The 25,192-nt window shown below is 40.7% G+C and overlaps 1 protein-coding gene across 1 annotated transcript; it reads left to right on the top strand.

The window, feature by feature from the left end:
* The first annotated feature begins 3,378 nt into the window (after positions 1–3,378).
* On the top strand, positions 3,379–19,833 carry MRAP2 (melanocortin 2 receptor accessory protein 2). The gene is made up of 4 exons (XM_014055112.2): positions 3,379–3,458; positions 15,278–15,414; positions 16,245–16,344; positions 17,361–19,833. The coding sequence occupies exons 2-4, from the start codon at positions 15,285–15,287 to the stop codon at positions 17,725–17,727; spliced, it is 597 nt and encodes a 198-aa protein (XP_013910587.1). The 5' UTR covers positions 3,379–3,458; positions 15,278–15,284; the 3' UTR covers positions 17,728–19,833.
* Positions 19,834–25,192: the final 5,359 nt, after the last annotated feature.

Here is a 25,192-nt window from a genome sequence, read left to right as displayed (position 1 = left end):
TAACCCCCCCAAACCTAACCCTAAACCTAAACCTAACCCTAAACCTAACCCTTAACCTAACCCTAACCCTAACCCTAACCCTAACCCTTAACGTAACGAAAAACCTAACGCTAACCCTTAACCTAACGCTAAACGTAACGCTAACGCTCTAACCCTAACCCTTAACCTAACTCTAACCCTAACCCTTAACCTAACGCTTACCTTTATGTGAATCGGCTTGCTGTAATTTAATTTTTATTTCAATTTTTCGATCTTTTTCATCGCGTTGTGATGACGTCACATACGCGATTTCGTCGACCGCGCTTTTGTGGAACGCGGTTTTGACGGGTCACGGCTTTGTGTTGTGCCTTGCTATTAGGATTTCCAAATAGCTGGGATCTTGCATCCCACCCCCCAAACATCAACTTATATTATCACTATTCCCAACATAGACTGGTTTTTTTCCTTTGAAGAGTGTAAGCACAAACTTGCTCTGGAGTTTCCTGTTGTCATAGTAACATAGACAAAAGAAGCAAACCACTGGAAAATTACCTGCCTCTTCCAGAATTGAGGAAGGATACGGATATAATTTCTCCTTCAGTGAAATAGAAAAGAAAATGTGAGATCATTACTTAGAAAAAAAGATGTACAGCTCTCCACGGTGCTGTGCAGTAAAGGGGGAACAAGCTTGTATGTATATTTTTTTAAAAAAAAATCATGTAATTTCCTAGATTGCATTTCCTTTTTCCTCCATCTTAAATAGTTGAGGAAGTATTTTAAAGTGACATCTTGCAACTGCAGAAGGCTACTGAAATCTGCAAAATTCCATGAGACAGATTCGAAATACTAGAAAATGGGATTTGGATCCGTTCTCGGTATCTCATTATATACTAACCATGTTAGCCAAAGCAACAATATATTATACTATCACTTAATAATGTTTCTGCCATTTACCTCCCAAAGACCAATAAGATCACACAGATTGGGCCTTCTCCGGGTGCCGTCGGCCGGTCAATGTCGGTTGGCAGCTCCCCGGGAGAGGGCCTTCTCTGTACCTGCTCCGGCCCTATGGAACGATCTTCCCGTAGAGATCTGGACCCTTACTACTCTTCCGGCCTTCCGTAAAGCTACTAAGACCTGGCTGTTCCGGCAGGCCTGGGGCTGTTGATTAGTATCCAGCCCCACTCTAACAGTATGCATGGTATGAAATTTTAATAATTGTATTCTTATTTTAATTTTTATATATGTTTTGAGTCCCAAGGGAGTGGGCGGCATACAAATGTCAATAAACTCTAAACTCTAAACTCTGTAACTCTCTCCTTATTTAGTCAGTTTATATGCTGAATATATATTGAGGGAAAACGTGGTTGGAATAAGCCGGGTGTAGTTTTAAAATTGGCAGAAGAAAGATCAGTAACCGCTATGTTGATGGCATTATTGGATGGTGAGAATGCAAATGACCTGCAAGCTCTAGTAATGAAAATCAAGAAGCATTGGAAAAAAGTTTTAAGATTAAATATAAACAATCCCAAAATAATGGCAATAAATATGGTGGCCAGCCTTTGAAATGAGAATGTGGTTACTGAAGTGACAGATAGTCTCTGCCTGTTAGAATTGGCAGTCAAGAAATAAATCCTAGACTGGCAGCACTTGTCGGGATGGCAATGAAGTTCTTGGAAAACACACAGATGTTGTGTTGTCTCTATACCTACAAAGATTAGAATTGTGCATGGACAATGTTTATTTCTGTGACACCGTGGTAGCAAAAATTGGACTTTGAAAAAATGATGGGGTATGAGGCTTTCTTACTGGTGTTGGAAAAGTCTCCAGAAACTGACAGGAAAATAAATGGATGACAAAATAAAGTCATCCAGAATTCTCCCTTGAGGCAAAAGAAGAAAAAGAAGAAGAAAAAGAAGAAGAAGAAGAAGAAGAGGAAGAGGAGGAGGAGGAGGAGGAGGAGGAGGAAGAAGAAGAAGAAGAAGAAGAAGAAGAAGAAGAAGAAGAAGAAGAAGAAGAAGAAGAAGAAGAAGAAGAAGAAGAAGACGACAAGGTTCAAACTATCATCTTTTGGGCACATTATCGGAAGACAAGGCTGTTTTGAGAAGCCCATCACCCTGGGAAAGGTGGAAAGAAAATACAAGGCTCCAAGTATCATCTTTTGGGCACATTATCAGAAGACAAGGCTGCTTTGAGAAGTCCATCACCCCAGGAAAGGTGGAAAGAAAACACAAGGCTCAAAGTATCATCTTTTGGGCACATTATCAGAAGACAAGGCTGTTTTGAGAAGCCCATCACCCTGGGAAAGGTGGAAAGAAAATACAAGGCTCCAATTATCATCTTTTGGGCACATTATCAGAAGACAAGGCTGCTTTGAGAAGTCCATCACCCTGGGAAAGGTGGAAAGAAAACACAAGGCTCAAAGTATCATCTTTTGGGCACATTATCGGAAGACAAGGCTGTTTTGAGAAGTCCATCACCCCAGGAAAGGTGGAAAGAAAACACAAGGCTCAAAGTATAATCTTTTGGGCACATTATCGGAAGACAAGGCTGTTTTGAGAAGCCCATTACCCTGGGAAAGGTGGAAAGAAAACACAAGACTCAAAGTATCATCTTTTGGGCACATTATCAGAAGACAAGGCTGCTTTGAGAAGTCCATCACCCCGGGAAAGGTGGAAAGAAAATAGAAGGCTCAAAGTATCATCTTTTGGGCACATTATCAGAAGACAAGGCTGCTTTGAGAAGCCCATCACCCTGGGAAAGGTGGAAAGAAAATACAAGGCTCAAAGTATCATCTTTTGGGCACATTATCAGAAGACAAGGCTGCTTTGAGAAGTCCATCACCCCGGGAAAGGTGGAAAGAAAACACAAGGCTCAAAGTATCTTCTTTTGGGCACATTATCAGAAGACAAGGCTACTTTGAGAAGTCCATCACCCCAGGAAAGGTGGAAAGAAAATAGAAGGCTCAAAGTATCATCTTTTGAGCACATTATCAGAAGACAAGGCTGCTTTGAGAAGTCCATCACCCTGGGAAAGGTGGAAAGGAAAAGAAAAGGACGGGCAACAACAAAGTGGATGGACTCTCTCTAACCCACCGTTTCATTATCTTCATTGCCAAGTCTAAGGCAGATTGCTGGACCTCTTGTCCTTTATTATGTTACAACTTTGACTGATCCTTCTGTTGCTTGCCCACCCAATCTCGCCTGCAATATCCGGACTACCGCTAGAGGGCAGCTGAGAAACACCACAGGAAACCAACCGGCTAAAAAGGCGCCGGCGTTGCTGCGCGGCGGAAGGCGCTCAGGTCTGCAGCCGCCTCCCTTCAGCAGCTCGGCGCCGCGAGGGAGCCGGTATCGCTTCTCTGCAGCGCGCCGCGTCTTATGAATGAAAGCCGTCTGGCGAGGGGGCGGCGGACGGTGGAGAAGATCGCGGGTGCGCGCCTGGCGAGTGGAGGGAAAAGGAGGGAAAACGTGGGGAGGGTAAGTGCAATCTTCTCTTACGCGGAAAGGAGCCGGGGAACGCGCAGCCTGGTTGCCTTCGTGCAAAACGCAAGCGAGGCGGTGTGAGATTTGCAATAGCCGTTGGGTGGGAGGCATGAGAAGAAGGGCGAGAGGCTCCTCAGCTCGTGTCATCTCAGCGAACTTGGGATCTCTTGAAGCGTCGCCAGATGCGAGCTTTGAAGGGCTGGCAGCGCGATTCGGACACTTCCGCCCCCTCCCCTTCATCTGGTCGCTGGCTGATAATTTTGTTTACACCTTTATTAGGGGGAGGCGGCTTCTGTTTTGCAAAAAGGCTCCCGAGAGGTCGCACAGATGCCGCCCTGGGTTCGAAGGCGGCGGTAGGGCAGCGTATTGGTCTGCTAGGGGGGAGGTTTTGTGTGTGGACTTTAATACGGCTTGGCTTTATGCAAAGCATTCCGGCGTTAGAATAGATAGTCAATAATAATAATAACAGTAGACTTATATACCGCTTCATAGGGCTTTCAGCCCTCTCTAAGCGGTTTACAGAGTCAGCATATTGCCCCCAACAACAATCCGGGTCCTCATTTTACCCACCTCGGAAGGATGGAAGGCTGAGTCAACCTTGAGCCGGTGAGATTTGAACCGCTGAACTGCTGATCTAGCAGTCAGCCTGCAGTGCTGCATTTAACCACCGCGCCACCTTGGCTCATTTTGGGAATTCTGTCAGTTTGGGAATTCTGAGACGTAAACGAGGAAGGAAGAAATATCTCCCCATCTCTCCTGAGGTTGATCTTACCCACTCGGGCGGTGTTAGGGAAGGGGTGACTTCTCCGCGCCACTTGGTTTATAACAGTGTTTCTCAACCTTGGCAACTTGAAGATGTCCGGACTTCAACTCCCAGAATTCCCCAGTCAGCATTCGCTGGCTGGGGAATTCTGGGAGTTGAAGTCCGGACATCATCTTGGCAACTTGAAGATGTCCGGACTTCAACCCCCAGAATTCCCCAGTCAGCATTCGCTGGCTGGGGAATTCTGGGAGTTGAAGTCCGGACATCTTCTTGGCAACTTGAAGATGTCCGGACTTCAACTCCCAGAATTCTCCAGTCAGCATTCGCTGGCTGGGGAATTCTGGGAGTTGAAGTCCGGACATCTTCAAGTTGCCAAGGTTGAGAAACACTGGTTTATAAGCTGACATTGCCGCAGATTGAATTATGACAGACATTTATTTAGAATATTTTCCCGTTCTTCTGATTCTTCAAGCAGATTCTCATAGATGCATACCCCAAAAAAAGGGGTATTAAAACTATGGCATGCAGATTTAAAAAGTACATAATGCCCCCCGATTAAACAACCAAATAAAATGGGAATAATAGCAAAAAGCGAACTTAGGAAATGTTAGAGATAAAAAGCAACAGGCTACAGTTTTAAAAGAGTCAGTCAGTTAAGAAAAAGTCTTTAACTTTGCACCAGGAGTCTTTTCTGGGAACTGTCACTTCTTGTCCTCCCTTTAGAGTGAAGTGGACTTAGAAAAGAATTTTGAAGAGCTTAACAGGTGGGCTGGTTATATGGAGAACAAAAAAAATATAGCCTTTCAAGGATTCGAAGCTGTTGAGGGGATTGAATTCAGGAGCAAGTTGGTAGACAGGGTTCTTGTTTTATTGTTTTATTATTTATTGGTTTATAATATAAAATGCAAAAATAGAAAAGCTAAAAGTAGGAAAAATAAGGGATGGAAAAGGGAAGGGACAAGTATAGAAAAGAAGGGGAAAAAAGGGGGGGGGGAAAGGCCTTGATTTCCGACTCCCTCTGGTGCAGTAGAATAAGGCAGTAAGATCAAACCTCAACTTTTTACTTTTACAAAATAGTATAAACTAACCATTTCTATAACAACAAGCCTATCTTAATCAGTAAAACCCCAAATCAAAGTTTCGTTTCTTTCCACCTCAAGCACAAAGTCCAGAAGTGGTTTCCAAATAGAAACAACGTATTGATTCCTAAAAAGTTGGAAATAGTAGATGCATAAAGGTAAAGGGAAATATTCAAGATCTGGTAAAAGATATGCTGATGTGGTAATTGCTGTAATGTATTTTGTGTTTCACAGCTCTTTGTCCATCCTTTGCAGCTTTCTTTTTGGATAGCATTTTCCTTGTTCCCTTTCATATCTTGCTTCGTGGGCTTTGCTAAAGCATAAATCATAATGGCCAGACAAGCTATGTTACAGCATGATGTGGGAACTTGGCAAGAGTTGAAAAAGCCACAGCACTTTTAAAGAAGTTGAAAGACGAAATGATTTGGATCCATTTTCAGAAAGTGCAACCAGTTCTAGTTAATGTCAAACAATTTTCTTGGCATAATTCCATTTGTATTTAGTCCCTTCAAAAGAAGATAAAACAGATCAAGTGAAAACATTGAAGATATCTTCAAAATGATTCTTGAAAATATACAACAATATAGTTGTATGCTGTGCAGTCACTTATTGAAATGGGCAGCTGTATAAATGGGACTAATAAATAAATAGTTTTCCTCCTCTTTTCTGGTTTATCTGAACTCAGATAGCAATAGCAATAGCAGTTAGACTTATATACCGCTTCATAGGGCTTTCAGCCCTCTCTAAGTGGTTTACGGAGTCAGCATATTGCCCCCACAGTCTGGGTCCTCATTTCACCCACCTCGGAAGGATGGAAGGCTGAGTCAACCCTGAGCCGGTGAGATTTGAACAGCCGAACTGCAGAACTGCAGTCAGCTGAAGTAGCCTACAGTGCTGCATTTAACCACTGTGCCACCTCGGATCCTTATGGACAGAGTGCAAAATCTGGGATGCAGTGAAATTTCAAGAAATTGTATAATCCACCTAGAAGTTATAACACCTTAATTTGGTGTCAGATTATGTTGGTTTCTTACAGAAAAAAAAAATTAGAAAGCCACAAAACAGGCACTCCTAGGAGCACACAACAATGTAAAAGAAAAGAACTGGAGAGAAGGAGAAAACAAAAGGCCTGAAAAATGCTTACCAGATGTGTCTAGACTACAAATCAGATGATCCTAGGGAGTCACGCATCATATCTGGAGATCACTCGATCTGAGTGGAAGGCTGATGAACAAGATAGTGCGCCATCTGCAAAATGCAGTTTAGGCAGTGTGATTTGTTATTAGGCTCTAAACAAATTTCTTATTGCCTCAAGCAGTGTTAAAGTTACGTCCTGTTCTTTTCTGCCTCTTAAATTTGGAGAAAATTGAGGAACAATGCTTTTAAAACCTCGATTTTCTTTTTCCCCTCTCCTGGGTGCTTCCGTATAATGAGTTTATTCTGCAATGTTTGTTCCTTGACTATTTTATTGCTATGCTTTAGGTTTAGAAAGTTTCTTCCTCAGGGCCTAATTAACTCATATTGCCAGAATTTTTTCCCCCCTACAGTGGTCTTTCAGGTGACACAGAGATCTTCACGTTAACTTATAAATTTATTGCTCCTGTAACCAATATAGAATAGAATAGAGTAGAGTAGAGTAGAGTAGAGTAGAGTAGAGTAGAGTAGAGTAGAGTAGAGTAGAGTAGAATAGAATAGAATAGAATAGAATAGAATAGAATAGAATAGCTTTATTGGCCAAGTGTGATTGGACACACAAGGAATTTGTCTCCGGTGTATATGCTCTCAGCGTACATAAGGAGAATAAAATACATTCATCAAGAATAAAAAGATACAACACTTAGTGATAGTCAAGGTTACTAATAAGCTATCAAACCATACTAGGAAACAAATAAAAGAATACAAATTGAAAGATACAAGCAACATGGTTATAAGTTGGAAGAGATAGATACTAGGAAGGAAGAGAATAATAATAATAGTAATACAGTCTTAGTAAATTATTTGACAGTGTTGTATTTTCAGTTTAGTTTCACTTTCTTTCCCCCTGCTTGGTATTTGTGATGCCATTCTCAATGATGTCATACAATATGGTTTCCTAGTTTTATTCCTCCTTCAGACAGTTGGGAAAGCCTAATTCAGCCATATCGTTTGGGAATGTGTGGATCATAAATAATTTAACTAGAGGAGAATAGTGGAAATGAATTTGAAAGGTGCCTTCCTGTCTTCTAGAAGGAGCTAAACCTGAGTGTTTTATGTCAGCCAAATCTTACATTAGCAACCCCGGGAGGGCAAATTATTTCTTTGCAGAATAAGGCGAAAACCTGAAATCAATGTGGTTTGATGCTGACCTTTGATACAGAGCATCTCTAGTTTTATGCTTTATTCTGACATTGTTGCGACAGTGTTGCAGTAGGAATTGGATATGTAGAATTGTAAAAAAAAAGCTAGATAGATACCACAGACAAGGCAAAGAACAGCTCAACAAAAGTCCCCAAGAAACATCTCTTTACCTACAATTTAAGTGGATGGCAAAGTTTCCAGATATTTCCAGATGGGGCTCATAATATGACTTCATGGTATTGGATCTGGGTACTTGAGAGACCGCCTGCTGCCAATTACCTCCCACAGACCCATTAGATCTCACAGGGTTGGCCTCTTCCGGGTGCCATCTATCAGCCAATGCCACCTGGCTATTACCCGGGGGAGGGCCTTCTCTGTGGCAGCTCCGGCCCTCTGGAATGAACTCCCCGCAGGGATTCGGACCCTCACCTCTCTCCAGGCCTTCCAAAAAGCCGTCAAAACCTGGCTTTGCCGGCAGGCCTGGGGGTGATGAGTTCCCTCCCCTCTCGACATGTATGGTTGTGCGACTGTTGTCTATTTTTATTATTTGTATTTTGTCTTTTATGTTCCCCTTTTCCCCCCCCCTTGAATTGTTCGCCGCCCTGAGTCCTCCCGGAGAAGGGCGGCATACAAATAATACAATACAATACAATACAATACTTCAACCCAAATCCATAAATACTTTAATGGTCTGAACCCTGAGAGATTTGGTAACCTCATTTCTTGTGCAAAACAATTCATTTAAGATACGGGTTCTGAGCAGAGCGAACAGAAGTGGTACCATGTGAACACCTTGTACAATAAGCACGAGGAGAACATACTGTAGAGTTGCATAAGAGAACAGGAAGCTGGAATTAATTTTGTTTGGGGGATGCTTCAGGTTCTGTTCATTATCCTATAGTTCATTATCATTATCCTATATGTTCATTATCCTATAGTGCCAACAACTCAGCATCCCAAAGTACGTGAATCTGATTGTGCATTTAGAGTTGTATGTGAAAAGGAGTAAAAAACAGAACAGGATGCTATAGGAGTTTTAAATATGGTTTTAAATTAATTTAGCTGGATATAAAGGGGAAGATGAAAATATTAAGTAAAGGTAAAGGTTCCCCTCGCACATATGTGCTAATCATTCCTGACTCTAGGGGGCGGTGCTCCTCTCCATTTCAAAGCCGAAGAGCCAGCACTGTCCTAAGATGTCTCCGTGGTCATGTGGCCAGCATGACTAAACGCCAAAGGCGCACGGAATGCTGTTACCTTCCCACCAAAGGTGATTCCTATTTTTCTACTTGAATTTTTACATGCTTTTGAACTGCTAGGTTGGCAGAAGCTGAGACAAGTAATGGGAGCTCACTCCATTACGTGGTGTTAGGGATTTGAACCACCGAACTGCCAATCTTCTGATCGACAAGCTCCGTGTCTTAGCCACTGAGCCACCACTAGGTCCTGTCTAAATAAAATATCCCATCATCTTTACAGAATGGATTGGAGAAGCTTTCTCCTCACTTAGGAGCAGTGGTGGAATTTAAACTTTTTTTACTACCGGTTCTGTGGGTGTGGCTTTGTGGGCATGGCAGGGGAAGGATACGGTAAAATCTCCATTCCCTCCCCACTCCAGGGGAAGGTTACTGCAAAATCCCCATTTCCTCCTGATCAGCTGGGACTCCGGAGGAAGAGAATAGATGGGGGTAGGGCCATTCAGAGGTGGTATTTACCAGTTCTCTGAACTACTCAGAATTTCCACTACCGGTTCTCCAGAACTGGTCAGAACCTGCTGAATACCACCTGTGCTTAAGAGATTTCTACTATCTACTGTAGAGCTTGTATTTTATATTTATTTTTAAAGGTTTGCTGCTTTGGATCTTACACTATGGATACAGAACAATACTAAATACAAACATGGAAAGGATTTTTTTTTGGAAGGGGCAACATTAAAACTTTAGATAAAAAAATAACAGCTTTAGATATAAATTTAGGAAATAAAACCAGAAAGATTGGGTGAGGCAAGCTTAGCAGTGTTGACAATAGTGACATGACGCTAATTCATTTCATTTAGTTGTTTTTAAACATTTATATCCCACCTGTCCTTCTGTACAGGTTTCCAAGGCAACACGCACTTAAGCAATAATTGGATGGTGCCTTTCCCCTCCCCGTAGGTTTATCAAAAGAATGATTGCGGGTCAGAATGTTTCAAGCGTGGGTGGGAATAAATCATACATTAATGTCCATGTTTTCATCAAGACCTCAACAAATGTATTTCTAATCAGATGGGATGTAATAGCTTTATATTCTCTGGCAGAACCTACTGTGGGTGAAAAGCACTGGGGGAGGAAGCACTGGTTCTTGAATTGATTCAGCAAGGGTCAGCATGAGTTCAGGAACCAACTTTCTGTATTGCTTCATGCATCTGTTGTTGGCTGAAACAAATTAAAAATCTGAGATTATTACCTAGTTGCGTCTGTGAAACTTTCTATAGAAAATCAAACATGTTTGTGGCCAACAGTCCCAGTTTGCAGGCAAAGCAATCTTCCTTGAGCTGTTGCCCTGCAGGATTTCCAAACTGGATTGCTTTGAGAGTTGAAGTCAAATATATCTGGAGTAAATCAAATTGAGGAAGGCTGCCCTGTAACTTCAGTGGGTAGATGCTGAATCAGCAAATGGAGAAGAAACTTCTTCTATGCTTCAGCGGCTTTTCTGTCACCCAGCAAAGAAACTGAACCTCTTGTAGGTCCTTAAGTGTCAAAGAAAAGAGCTGATACTCACACATTTCAAAAATAACAGGCAGCAGCCTCTGCCAAGTGGGAGCTGCAGTGCAAGGTTCAGATCTCAGCGAAGCAATCCGAAAGGGAAATCAAGTTTAGCACCTTGGACAGCTCCACGTGAAGCTCGATTTGCTAAATCATAAAAAAAAAATATTTTAAAACGTGAACAGATTAAAGAGGCCATTATAACACTACTGGTAGCACACCCTCACAAACCAGAATATTAAAACTGAGAACAAGATACAGTTCCAGGGGGGGGGGGGGGGGAAACCAACATTTTAAAGTAAATTCAAAACAAATACCTCAAGATCAACTCATTTTATGATAGAAAGGAAATCTGTGGCTAAAGTCTGCATTTGAATAAACATATTTATCTATGGTCTGTTAGTTGCAGATTTCTACTTTTTTAATTTGAAGTATGAGATAAAATTCCATGCTCTCCCATGCCACTCATTAATTGATGAAGCGGTTGCCTTCTTTCAATAAGCTATTGTATTTTATTTAATCAACTGCAAGTTAACTATGAGTGGAAACACTATATTTCTACTTTAGAGAATTATAGTACTATACAATTAGCTGTATTATTGAATAATTTATCCAAATTAGCGGTTCACCGACAAAAGGGCGAACGACAAAAGCGTGCCCGACTAAACCGCGGTGACAAAACCGCGAGTTCTAAAGCGCGCCGACGAATGAGCGCTGAAGCGCGGCGACAACAGCGCGGCGACAGAAGCGCGCTGTAAATCTAAACCTAACCCTAACCCTAAACCTAACCCTAACCCTAACCCTAAACCTAACCCTAAACCTAACCCTTACCTTAACTTAAATCATGCTTCTGTCGCCGCACTGTTGTCGTCACATTGATGACGTTGCGGTTTTAGCGCCGCAGTTTTGTTGGCACGCTTTTGTCGTGCGCACATTTGTTGGGTCACGCAAATTAGCTACATTTCTAGACAGTCCCTTAAATCTTCAAACTTTAAGCAATAATCACATATGGAATTATACATTTAACTTAATTATATATCACTTAGGATGTCTGAGATTTTTGTTCCTGAGAAAACTGTCTAGACATCTATTCTGAACTTGCTTTCTAGATAGATACCTAAAATGTTTTCATAATGTTGCATTTCTAGGAACTAGAATAGAAGAATAGAATAGAAGAACCTACTTGATGTGTAAATTCAGAGAGGATGGAATAAACCGGGTGGGAGCACTGAATAATTTTCCGATGGGAAGGCTGGGCGAGTAATGTCAGAAATAGAATTATCTTTACTGAAGGACCTACTCAAGACTCAATTTTTCTTAAATATGTAAGACTTGTCTAATGCATATATTATTCAACAAGCGTTTCATATTTAAGAAAAAAATACTTGCATTAGACAAGTGGATATAGACTTTTAACTGTTTATTTGTATAATGGCATATCATTTGATTTTTTTGGTCCTATTTTTCAATTTCTTGTTATACCACTTTTTATGTGTAGTTTTTATTCTCTTTGACATTATCACTAGGACTCTTTATCACTATTACGTTTCTGACTTGTTTTTTATTTGCTATTAATTACAAAGCTAAATAAATAAATGAGATTTTGTTTTCCATCTTTGTCTGTTGGAGCATGTAATTGCCACCAATATTCTCTTTCATTTCTTCCTTTCCTCAACAAACTCTGCATATGTACTGAATCCCCCAAGTAGCTTCATTGAGTCTGCATCTTTAATAGTTGCCTTAACCTCTCTTTTGCATCTCCTTCCCCAAATAAATGGGCTCTTTTTTTATGCCCGGAGATTTGGCTACGAAGCTTTGAAAGATACTTTTTCATTAAAAGCTTTTTTTTATACACAGGGCTGCATCATAACTGAGCTATTACAAATGTTTCCTTATGATACGTGTTATCTTTTTTTATACCTTGATCACTGAAACTTAGCAAATTCAGCAGAAATGCTTTAGTAATTTTTGATTCATTGCAAAGAAAAAAGTGCTTTCGAAAAGGAAAGCCTCTCTAGCATTTTGGATAGCTATTTTAGGAAGAATTATTTATCCTATTCTCCGTGATGTTATTATTGCAATGTCTTCTCTCTCCCCCCTCCCTCTCCCCTCCTCTCTCCCTCTATCTACACACACACACACACACACACACACACACACACTGTTGATAAAATGGCATGGGGAGAAGTTGTTTTGGTTATCACCATCATTGGAGGGTGATGTACCATATATGCATAATTTGAATCTTTTCCTTCCTTTTAATAATCTCTATACGTAAAATTTAATGAAAACACCTATGTGGAAACAGGAAGCATTGCATTGCCAATTGTGTGAATAAACAAAATTTCAACTATTTGATTCTGTGAGTTGACCTTTCAAAGCAATCCGACCTTTTGAACATGCCAATACTTGTGAAAGATTTCATCCTGGTATATTGTTATGTTCGGCTTCCAGCTGGCTAAATTATATGAGCAAACCAGAGTCAGCCTTTAATATCACCAAATCAATTCCTCACTCCTCCCACAAGCTATGAGCCAGTTGTCCTGTTCTTTGGTCATTTAGAGAATCCAATAGAAGGTGGAAGGCAGAGAAAGTGTACACTGTGGACACAGCAATTGGATTGATTAGAAAACAACAATATTACCCTCATTAATCTTATACTGCTTAAGATCTCTGAAACAGAAATTAATTAGGTTGTTTTTAACAGGCCACTGTTTTTGCTGTCTTGAGGCAGCTTTTACACACACAAACATTGGAATTTAAAAAGAAAAACGTGATCCATAAGAAAGGGTGGCTATATATTTCAAAGCAGGAAATTGCTTTGTGATTTAAGAAGTGTTTCATGAAAAGAGTTGTAGAAGGGGGTATTTGTTGCCGAACATTTTCTGGTCTTCCTGCCTAGAGTAGTGATGACTAACCTTTTCCCGACATTTTAGCCCGGCTGCCATCCGATACGGCAGTGTAGCTTAAGCTCAGGTGCCGATTTTTATAATGGTAGCTGCTGGTAATAAAGTGTTTACTGCTTGCCGTCTGGATAATATATAGCTCTCTAACGGCCTCTGATTGTGGATGAGGAACAGAGGTGGGTTCCTACAAGTTCGCACCAGTTCGGTAGAACCGGTTCATCAAATCTACCGAACCGTTTAGAAGAGGTTCCACCAGTGGACCCGGAAAGCAGGCCATACTTACAGAAGAGGTTCCAAAAATTTTTGAAACCCACCACTGACAAACACACAAAACACACACACACACACAGACAGACTCACACAGAGAGAGAAAGAGACAGAAAGGAAGAAAGAAAGAGATAAAAAAAGAAAAAAAGAAAAAAGAGAAAAAGAAAAAAGAAAGAAAAAGTGGGAGAGAGATGAAAGAAAAAAGGAAAAAGGGACAGAGAGACAAAAGGAAGGAACGAGAGAGAGGGGGGGGGAGAACACATGGCCGGCAAGCCACTCCCACCAGGTCACATGCCGACAAGCCACTCCCACAAAGGAGGCCACACCCACAGAGTAGGTTCGAAATTTTTTTGACTCACCACTGATGAGGAATTGCCATGATTGCTAATTATTTGGTTTGGGGTAATGTTATTTTTCATCTCCTGATTAGATTCCTCACGAGTGTAAATTTCAGACTCATTCCTACCAGCTACTTCTTCCTTCTCATGCTATATGGTCCATATGCTAATTAACAAGGATTCTGTTTTGTATATACAGACAAGCACATATATACAAGGATCCTAGGATAAAATACTGGGTGCCATTAAAGGTAGCAGAAAAAAGCGGTGGACAGGTTGAGTTAATAAGACCACAACCTTAAGCAAAGGCTCTTGAGGGAATCTTATTAAAGTGGATGGGCATTTTAATGGGCAATGGAAGTAGCTATAGGAGCAGTGTAAGGCCACATGAAGGCACATCTTTATTTTGATAATTTATGTGTAGCATGTCTTCCACAATAGTTGTGCCATAGTGACGCAGATATATTTAGCAGGAAGGCTAGCAAGTTGTCATTTGGATTTCCATCATCAGATAGGATGAGTGTCTCTGTATAAGGGCAGGATATGATTAGTTGACTTTCTTTGGGGGCATATGCTTCCAACATATACAATGAAAGAAGTTGCATCAGAAGCATTGAGTGAGATGGGTGGTTCAAAAATGTGAAAAATAAGTAAAATAAATTGATTCCTACTTCGCTTGGGTATAATTTTATTCTGCAAAAATGCATTTTGTTAGAATATAAAGACACTTGTCTTTAATCCAATCTGTTCTCCTTCTTCATGTATTTTTCTCAGGTGTAGTTGAGTTGATACATAGTATTGGAGAAGACAACTAGTAACTATTCCCAAACTGCAGGTTGATATCAGATGCTATAAAACAAGGTTGGCAAAAGAGGGCAAGATAATCTTGTATATGGAGAAGTGAGATGAGGAATCAGGGAAAAGGAAAGGCTGAGATACAAGAAGTGACGATGCTGTATTAAAGAGGAAAGATGCCTGCAGAGAGGAAAACAATTCTAGATTTTTCTCCAGCACTTCCCACTGGAATGGGTTCCACTTGAACCTGTCTATAAAAACTATGGAATAGATAATGAGGCTGCATGAATGTTCTGAGATCGTGCATGTGTCAGAAACCGGAAGTTCATTTCCTGGTGTGTGCATGTCTCCTGGGCAGCTCCTCTTCCTGGTTGCGGCCCAGATCAGTGTGCGCGAAGCGCAAAGCATGCACATGTACACAAAGTTCCCCCTTTCCAGCACCTGGTGCTGGGCGTGCATGCGCACGCCCCCTTTTTGAAATTCAGTGCCAAAAAGGTTGGCCCTCACTGCTATAGGATAAAGCAGGTCGACATTGAGATTACTTCATTCTGCAAAAGCTTACCTCATTTATGTATTGTCAGGCTGGAGATGACGGAGCCTCACTATATTTCCAACAAAACATCTCAACATGCCCTATTATCTCATTCTGATTATACCTGGGAATATGAATATTATGAATATGACCCGGTTTCCTTTGAAGACCTCAAGGCTCACAAATGTAAGTCTTACCTGGATGCTTTTTGTGTCCAAATCCTCTTTTGCTCAGGTTCGCCTGGTGCACCAGTTGCGGCCCTACCTGGACCGGGAGGCACTTTGAATGGTCATTCATGCCCTCGTCACCTCTAGGCTCGATTACTGTAATGCGCTTTACATGGGGCTGCCCCTGAAAAGTGTTCGGAGACTACAGTTGGTCCAGAACGCAGCCGCACGAGCGATATCGGGTGTACCTAGATACAACCATGTTACACCTATCCTCCGCGAGCTGCACTGGCTTCCGATCGGTCTCCGTACGCGCTTCAAGGTGCTGGTCATCACCTTTAAAGCCCTACATGGCCTAGGATCTGGATATCTGAGAGACCGCCTCCTGTCACATACCTCCCAACAGCCGATAAGAACTCACAGGCTGGGCCTTCTCCGGGTGCCATCGACTGGACAATGCCGGCTGGCGACCCCTCGGGGGAGGGCTTTGTAGCTGCTCCAACCCTGTGGAACGATCTACCCATAGAGATCCAGATCCTTTCCACTCTCTCTCGGCCTTCCGAAAAGCCACTAAAATCTGGCTATTCCGGCAGGCCTGGGGCTGTTGACTTCATGAATGAGGTCCAGCCCCACCCAGATTGAGTGTATGGTGCGTTATTTTTAAATTGTTTCTCTTTTCTATTTTTAATTCCTTATTTTAATCTTCTTTCTGTAAGCCACCCGGAGTCCTACGGGATTGGGCGGCATATAAATTTATTAAAGTTAAGTTTTACTCTTTCTCAATTATAAATTTTAAGACGTCTATTTTGAATTCAGTTTCTCCCCCCCCCCTCCCACTCTCCACTATAGATTCCATTGTGATCGGATTTTGGGTCGGCCTTGCTGTCTTTGTCATTTTTATGTTCTTCGTGCTGACCTTGTTGACCAAGACTGGAGTACCACACCAAGAGTAAGTCCTGCTGCTGGCATTGAAAAATCATCATCTCTTAATTTAGCTGAGCGTTTTTGAACAAATGACTCAGGGATTTACATTGCCATGAACTAAACAGCCAACTTGTACGGCTATTTAAGAAAAGTTACAAAAAGTATACTGTTAATGCCAGAAATGCTGTGAGTTCACAATTAAATTTAAATATTTCACAACAAATGCATGTACTTTGTTCTACACGAAAATGTAAATGTGGCCCGCGTTTATTAGGATTTATTGAAACACGTTACTGATGTTGTCACAACTGAGCACGAAAGAAACTTTTTACTCAGAACACTGAGGACTGCAAATTGATAATATTTTAGAAATATTATCCATTTTCATTGTCCAGGTAGTCCTTACTTACCACCTGTAATTGGGACTGGGTATCCAGTCACTAAGCAGTGTGGTTGTAAGGCACGTCATGTTGACAATGCCGACTTAAGAGTAGTAGTAGTTCCAGCAGTCTCAGTTGTCATCATTAGGCAAATCCTGAGCAGTCAACAGTGTTCCACAGACTTGATCGCCATCTGCAATTTCCTGCTGGCTTCCCCATTGATTTTGTCAGAAGCCAACGGAAAAGTCCCAAACGATGATTGTGTGATTTCAGGGGCTCTGCAACAGCCACGACTATGAAGACCTGTGATAAGGATTTCCCATTCAGCATCATCAAATCTTTCAACAGTCTCTGAATGAGCATATGTTAAATGAGAACTACTGTTTAAAACAGCACATATTTAAGTTCATGCTCAACTGTGAAAGTTCAGTGAGTGACATTTTGGGCCAATCCTTCCATCTTAGCAGATCCTACCACAGGATTGTTGGGGGTGGAAATGAAGGGAACGTGACATGTCCGTCATGAGTTCCTGGAAGAATGGCAGTAATTCCAATTAATTCAACATTAATAAATCTGTTTTGGCATCTCCTGTTTCACATTGTGTACATAAATGACACTTACTAAATTTCTTATCCATTGTTTCTCTCTCCTTGTTTCGTAGGCGTATACATTCTTCTGAGAAAAAACTCTGCACAAACAACTTTGTAGCTGACTTTGGACAGCCACTGGATTCTGAGCGAATTTTTTCTCAGCAACTGTTTCTCCATTGCTACATCAATGAACTTGAGGACACGGATAGAACCAAGCAGTGTCCCAAGGTGCCGGTTATGGACACTAACATCCACTTCCAAGAAGTAATTGAGAACGGTAGACGACTGGGAGGGGAGCTGAACTGCCATACGAAATTCAACATTCCTAACTTTGTGAATTATGATTCTCTGGGTGAAGATGACTTATTAATTTCTGAGCCATCTATCATTCTGGAGAACAAACCAGTGAGTCAAGTCTCTTGCCAGATTCTTGACTAATTTTTTTTTTTTTAGCAAAATGTCTAAGCTTGCAGCTGGTAGCATCATTCTCTTTGGATTTCCATTAAAAGAGAATACCCCTTTTTTCTTGCATTCCCACCCCATTTACCTTTATGGGTTTCAGAACTTTGGATAATGAAGCATGCTTTAGTTTAGTGCATGACATGGAATTGGTTTCGAATGCATTTCCTTCTTAAGGTCCCACATTTCTACATTTACACATTTTATTCTCTGCTACCGAGCCTTAACCTGTTCAGAATTGGGCTGTGGAAGTGGTGGGCAAGCATACACATGCAGCTCTATTGCTCTCAACCGTCCCTTCTCCCTCTCCACCCTGGTCCTCAAAGCTGGAAAGTTTGATGATCGCTGCTTTAGAAAAACAAGTTTGAAGTTGCAGCGAGATCCTGTAAGCTCTATATGAAGAAAAGTGTTTTATCAACTTCTATAGTGTCTTTAAATTCCACAATTCTCTCATAACATATGTGCTGAATTTAAACAGGCTAATCTGAAGGTAGAAAAAAAATTCTAAAGTCAAAGAAATTGGGTGTAGTCATATTCCAAAATAAATCACCTCACCATTACCTATTTAAGCCTGTGTTAAAATGCTTGCATTCACTCTTCTGCATTGTTGCAGGTAATGTTGCAGCAAAGTAGCATTTATAAAGTACTGTCATGTGATGCGGTCAAATGTCTTTATGAAATCCGGTTTTCAATGTCTTAAGAATCATGTTCTACTTTATAGGAATAGATGGGTGTCTGTTACTGTGCTTATCACGCATTATACTGTACCAGATATTCCCAACAAGAGTGAAACTAAGAGCAATAAAACAATGATTGTATACTTATTCCGGAATACAGCTTTTGCCTTATTAAAAAAAAGAATAAGAAACTTAGATGCATAATTATAACTTATAGTATATATAACCTCTTTCTTAAGTCTGATAGCTTAAAAAATACTTGATTCTTATTTATTCTTGTAAGACTGCTCAAGCCAAACAGTATCTTAGCTTAAAGTAGGATTTGAGTTGCATTGCATTTAGCAGTTCCTAAAACACCAAGGCACTTCTGCTCATTTCTATTAATTATATTAAGGCAATGCTTTAGTTACTATGTTGGGTGAAACAGATCTCCCCCACACACAGACGCACTTATCCTCAACAGTCTGGTTCCATTTTAGGCAATGTTTCTCCTTCGACTGGTCACTTTATGGGGTTTTCAGTCAACTCCTTCCAATTTGTCACTGGTCACTATTCTGGAGATTCTGCATTGGAAAAGAAAGTTCCATATAAGCCTGAGCCCCATTGTGTTTTGTGAGGCAGTTCTCAGTCATTACATGGTTTTCTTCAACAACATTGATAAATGCTACTATGAAAAACTGATTCTTTAACTCTACTAGCAGGGTGGTGATATGTTGTCTTTTAAACCATTCACTGGTAGACAAGTGAAATTGTGATTATTTCCTTGCATGTTTACTTGTTCATCCCATCTGTTTGGAGCTGGAGTGGCTTGTTGGTTGAAGTGGCCTGGCGTTCAATTGCCTAAATCATCTGCAGCAAAGCCCTTGAGGTATGTCTATTACACAGGTCTGCAAAAAAACATTTTGTTTGAGAGCTGTTTGGGTTATTCCACATAATCTTTATGTTTTTTGGTGTGCTGAATCCGAAAATGACCCCCATTTTGTCATAGGACATCACGTTTCCTGACAATTTAGGTAACTATGTTAAATAAGGCAATACCTCAAAATAAATGGAAATAGACTTATAAAATTAAAGTTTTATTACAATATTTTCATGAAAATCCTTTTTTGAACTGAAATGAGCTCACCTACACACACTAAACTCGATTCTTCTTTGTTGTGAGGCTCCTCTTGGTGTATTTAAGCTTGTGAGTAGCATCTGGAATGTCTCTCTGAAGCATCCAAAAGTAGTCTGCCATCATTGTAATGCTCCATTTTCCCTGGTATCTCCTTTCCATCTCTTTAATGTCTTGGTGGAATCGTTCACCTTGTTCCTCACTCACAGCTCCCAAATTTTCAGGAAAGTAGTCAAGGTGGGACTGGAGGAAGTGCACTTTCAAACTCATCAGGCAACCTAAAGCTTGAAATGCTTTCAGCATTCCTCCGACAATCTTTTTGTAGTGGGGATCTTTGTTATTGCCTAAAAATTTCTGTACGACTTCTTTAAATGCAATCCACCCTTCTTTTTGAGGATCCGTCATAGTATTGACAAACTCTTGATCAACTATAAGTCTTCTAATGTCTGGTCCGATGAACACACCTTCCTTCAATTTTGCCTCTGACAGGCATGGAAACTTGGTGACCAAGTATTTGAAGCATTCTCCATCTCTTGGAAGTGATTTTACGAATTGCTTCATCAATCCCAATTTTATGTGGAGAGGTGGTAGAAGAACTTTATGGGAATGTACCAAAGTTTCTCCGAGGACATTTTTTTCACCGACTGTTAGCACCCTTGGCTGCCAACTCCTTAGTCCAGTGATTTTGTTGGTCTCGACTGTCCCATAGACACAGAAAACAAGGGTATTTGGTATACCCAGCTTGTTGCCCGAGCAGCATGCACAAGACCTTCAAGTCCCCACACACTTGCCAACCATGGTCTTCATATTTAAGTTTACGAAGAACCAATTTCAAGTTCTCGTAGGTTTCCTTCAAGTGTACGGAATGACCTACAGGTATGGAAGCGTAAAAACCATTGTGGAGTAAAACTGCTTTGAGACTTCTTTTTGAAGAATCTATAAAAAGATGCCATTGCTCTGAATCATATTGGATTTTAAATTGACCCATCAGACCTTCGACATCGATGCAATAAACCAACTTGTCTTCCTGGGCAAAGTAAGGAATGAACTCCTTTTCACGATGTCTGAACCATGAAGATGACACTCATGGCAACAATAAATTCCTGCTTTTCAGCCTTGATCCGAGTAACTCAGCGGCATCTTTGGGAAGATTAAAGTTTCTTACCAAATCATTCATCTCCTCCTGAGAAAACAATTTTGGTCTTGTATCATCTTCAAAGTCAGAACTTGATTCATCATCTGGTTCAGGTATGACTTCACCTTCATCGAAGCTAGGTATCTCTTCCAAGGTAGCAGGGGGCTTGGGTACTGGTATATCTGTGCCATGGGGGATGGGACAAATTGCTGAGTGAAGATTGGGGTATGAAATGGAATGCTTCCATTTGGAATTAAACCCTTTCACATCGCATGAACAAAAGTAACAGTCATCACTATGGTTCTTTTGCTCGCTATACCATAGGAATCCCATAACAGAATTTTTTTTTCTTACCCTTGAACAAGTTTTGGAGGTCCTCAACACACCGTTTGCACACTTTATGAGGCGCCCAAACTTTATCTTGATCTCCAGTTTTTAGTCCAAAGTATGCAAAGTATCCTTTTTTCACAAAGTCTGTAATATTCTGCTGTTGCTTCAACACTGTATATTCACCACAGATGAAACAGAAACTGTCTGGCGAATTAATACACTTTCACGGAGCCATAACATAACGGTTGAAGAATGATGAAGCTAACATGAATTGCAATGAAAAAGTGTGAACAGCCTAGAACCAAGAACCTGATGATGATTCGTGCACAAGTGTGGCATGCAGGAGAGCAGCTCTGTCTCTGTACGCGAGACGTCACAGTGCTGGCCACGCCCCCTGCACTGACCGGAGATGCTGCTATCTGCCCTGTGTCTCCCTCCCACTGGATTCTTCAGGAAAGATTAATCCCTTCTACCATTAGAAGCACAGACTTAAAACTTGCTTAGCTTATGTATATATTGCTGACCATCAGACTTACAGTGCTATATTTTTTTTACATAACTCGGACAAACCCTTTAAGGTTTTTTTTGGTATTTTATATTTTAAATGCACTTATGTAAATTAATTAATAGAAATTTGGACTTTAAATTTGGTTAAAAACCCATAATATAAAAAATACCAAAAATTAATTTTTTTTGATAAATTTGAAGACAATTTTGCATGTTGTGGCAAATCATGACGTCTAAGAGTTTTTTCAATATTTGTTTTCAGCACACCAAAATGCATGGAAATTAGATGAAAATAATCAAACAGCTTTTTAGTCTCAGACCTGTGAATTATTAACTGCTCATTCCAGAGCTCCATTGATGAAAATAAGTGGTAGAGACATACAATGAACTAAAAGCAAGGAAATGGAGGGAAAGAAGACGGGGTGATTGGTGATGGTGGGAATGGGAGGGCAGGGTCCTCTGTGGGTGTTTAGTGTCAGGTGTGAAAAACCAGATCAATACACGGAGGCTCAAATGAACAGATTTATTGCCAAATAAATCTTATGAACAGGAAACTTCTCAAACAAAGGTCAGCACGCTTGTGGCTATGTAATGATTTTTAACTGAGGCCTCTTTTAACTTCTCCCCCTGGCTCTGCTAGCCCTTCTCCCACGGTACAATCTCCTGTGGAAAAAGTATAGCAAGGAACAAACCAACCCCAAATCTTTTCCTAACAACAGAAAACAAAAAATAAGAAAACAAAAGAACATTGAAGTTCTTTGTCAATTTTTCATGTTTTTATTGTATTGTAAGCTGCCAAAATGAATAGCATATTAAATGAATAAACAAACAAATAAGAGGAATAATTCTTCTCCCCTCCCTTCTCTCGACACTATAAATGGATACTGGACTTCCAGATTAGAATCCTGTTGTTTTTGGCTTGTTGGCATTCTCTTGGTGCCGGGGTGTCAAACTCCCAGCCTGTGGACCGGATGCGTCATGCACTGGCCATGCCCATGTCCAGTTTAGTGAAGGGGAAAAGTTGTGATACGTCTTCTTACAAGAAAGTCCAGTTGCCTCTTTAAAAAGCACCTTTGGGATAACCATGATCTGGATGACTGAGAATCTCCATAGACACTGAGCTAAAGAATCAAGATTGGGACCAAGGTAACTGTGGGTAGACAGAAGACCTGGCAGGCATTGCTGCCATACTTCATAATCAGGCAGTGGTAAGTCTGGTTTCATATCCATCTGGCATCAACCCAGTAGACAAGGAGAAAAATGCTACACTGTAGAATTGCCCTAAGGCTACAAACTAGTGGAAGACAATGACACTGCCTTGGGAATGTGGTACTTACGTTGATTAAATAACATGCCCAGAACTCTGATCAATAATGAAATATGTCACATTTAGTCTGTTAGGAATATAAGTCTAACAGTTGGGTTGGCAATATATAAATCATGTAACAATGCCATGCCTGTTTCTTTAAATCATACTGTAAAATGTGATTGGTTGCTGTTTTCCTCAATTGGCCATAAGAGGGAGCCAGAATGATTGTTAGCTCTCTGTTTCGTTAGATGCTGGGCTGATCTGATCTGAGTGTTTTGGAAGCTGGCTGTTAGAAAGTGCCATGAGCTATTGTAAGTTTTGCAACTGCTAGCAAACTTTTGAGTACTGACCTGATTATATGATACTGGACTATGTTATTTGGATTATCCCTTAACTGAAAGACGTTGATGACTGACTGTCTTATCCGTGTATGACTTGGACTGTTTGATGGACTCTGATACCTCTATTTCCACGAAAGTAAAAGCCTATTTAAACTGCAATGTCTCTGTATGCTGGTTTGTGTGTTCTCCAACACAACTCTCACAACGCTTCGCTGAACGTACTCGCTCTCCCAACAGGGAGCTTACCTAACATAGTCATTACAAAAAAGGAATGTAGCTAGACCAGAAAGATGGTGGTTGCACTTGGCTCTCAACATCAAACAGGTCTGAATGCCAGAACTTGTTGGGAGATTGTAATTCAACACACATTAGAAGGACAAGAGCTTCATTGCAGATTGCTTCACATGTGCTCTTTGATGATGTGTCATCAAGTCATTTTTGATCCCTAGTGACTGCATAGATTTTCTCAAAGACAACCTGTCCCTAATCCATCCTTTCAGGTCCGTTAATGGTATCACCACTGTAACTGAGCCAACTGACAGAATTTCTTTCAGACGTTGGAAGCGTTTGCTGAACTGAACCCCTTGTCACTGAGGCAGTTTCTAAATCCTAAAACACCTACCTATTTCCCTTAAGGTTGTGTTGGCTGTTGCTGCTTCTATGCAACAACTGGATGAGTTTCGTTGATCAACACCGTCTGGCCATATTTCAGTCCTAATATAATTTCTTTCTCATTTGATGAGAATGCTGCTTGCGGTTAGCCATACTCAGAATCTTTCCATGAATCTCTTCCCTTCCCTTGTGTTACTCCATCTCTCTCGCCAATGGACCAAGGGGGCAGGAACTGAATTCTTCTTTTCTAAAGAGACAGTGGCCATGTCCTCCCTGAAGGGTTCTCTCTCTCCTCGTCTACCATTGGAGGCAATGGGTTGCTTTTCTCTAAGAGGGAGATCCCAGATTGCAAGATGGGGCCAAGAAAGGGCTTCCTTCTAAAAGAACATGAAGAAACGCCAGGCTCAGCTCTGCTTTCACACTTGAAGAAAAACCACCTGGAAGTAAGAGACTGACAATGCTGTTATTAAAAGTAAAGAGAGAGCTATGAAACATCAGCATAATCAACAAGGGAATGAACGGTAAATGGAAAATTTGTGTCTCAGGAGAGCAGGTATAAAGAAAGCTGATGTTTTGTTGTTGAAGAACATAAGCCAACACAACAGTTTTCAAATATTTTATAAAAGCCAAATAAGATTCTAGAATATTCTACGAATTACTCTTATGCTGACTATTTGCTCAGAATGAAATACACAGTTTATTTATATGACATTTTTGATAGTAACAATCTTAAAATGGCTTAGCCCTACTCAGTAGACTTTGACTGTAATAATTGTTTCTATCTTGAATGAGCTGTTTTATGTTACATAATTTTACATAGTTGGTCTTTGACTATAAAGGTCTACGGTCATGCAATTAATAAGGGAAGATATTCTATTCTTCCTCCAAATCCACTCAGAATACCACATCAAGTGCTCTAATTGGACAGTAGATTAGGCCAGTGTTTCTCAACCTTGGCAACTTGAAGATGTCTGGACTTCAACTCCCAGAATACCCCAGCCAGCGAATGCTGGCTGGGGAATTCTGGGAGTTGAAGTCCGGACATCTTCAAGTTGCCAAGGTTGAGAAACACTGGATTAGGCCACAATCAGCTAAGATATTGGGTATTTAGCAATATTTCATGGGACAAGAATCCAATTAGAGATTATAAAACTGAGTAGGTTTTTTTTTTACTAACTATTTTCACAAATAAAAATGATGCCCAGAGATTTTACTGCAATTGTTGGAAATAACTATCATTTTTTGCTGACTAAAATAAAAAAAGCAGGACTGGTGAAAAACAACCATTATGTTCTGTCCCTATGGTTACCAGTGCCTCATCATCTCCAACTGCTGTGTCATCCAAGTTTCCCAGAACTCTTGTGAGGTAAAAAAAAAACTGGTAATGTTTACAAAAATCTAATCAAATTTACTAAAATG

The sequence above is a fragment of the Thamnophis sirtalis genome, unplaced genomic scaffold (genome assembly GCF_051295495.1).
Source record: "Thamnophis sirtalis isolate CommonGarterSnake01/CBP01778 unplaced genomic scaffold, rThaSir2_p1.2 scaffold_6, whole genome shotgun sequence".
Lineage (NCBI taxonomy): Eukaryota > Metazoa > Chordata > Lepidosauria > Squamata > Natricidae > Thamnophis > Thamnophis sirtalis.
This window is presented reverse-complemented; position numbering and strand designations above follow the sequence as displayed.

Bases quoted from the DNA above. Each gene is read 5' to 3' on its own strand.
- MRAP2 (XM_014055112.2), top strand. From the start codon at position 15,285: ATGACGGAGCCTCACTATATTTCCAACAAAACATCTCAACATGCCCTA. The intron at 15,415-16,244 runs GTAAGTCTTACC...TCTCCACTATAG, and splicing joins AGACCTCAAGGCTCACAAAT to ATTCCATTGTGATCGGATTT. The intron at 16,345-17,360 runs GTAAGTCCTGCT...CTTGTTTCGTAG, and splicing joins ACTGGAGTACCACACCAAGA to GCGTATACATTCTTCTGAGA.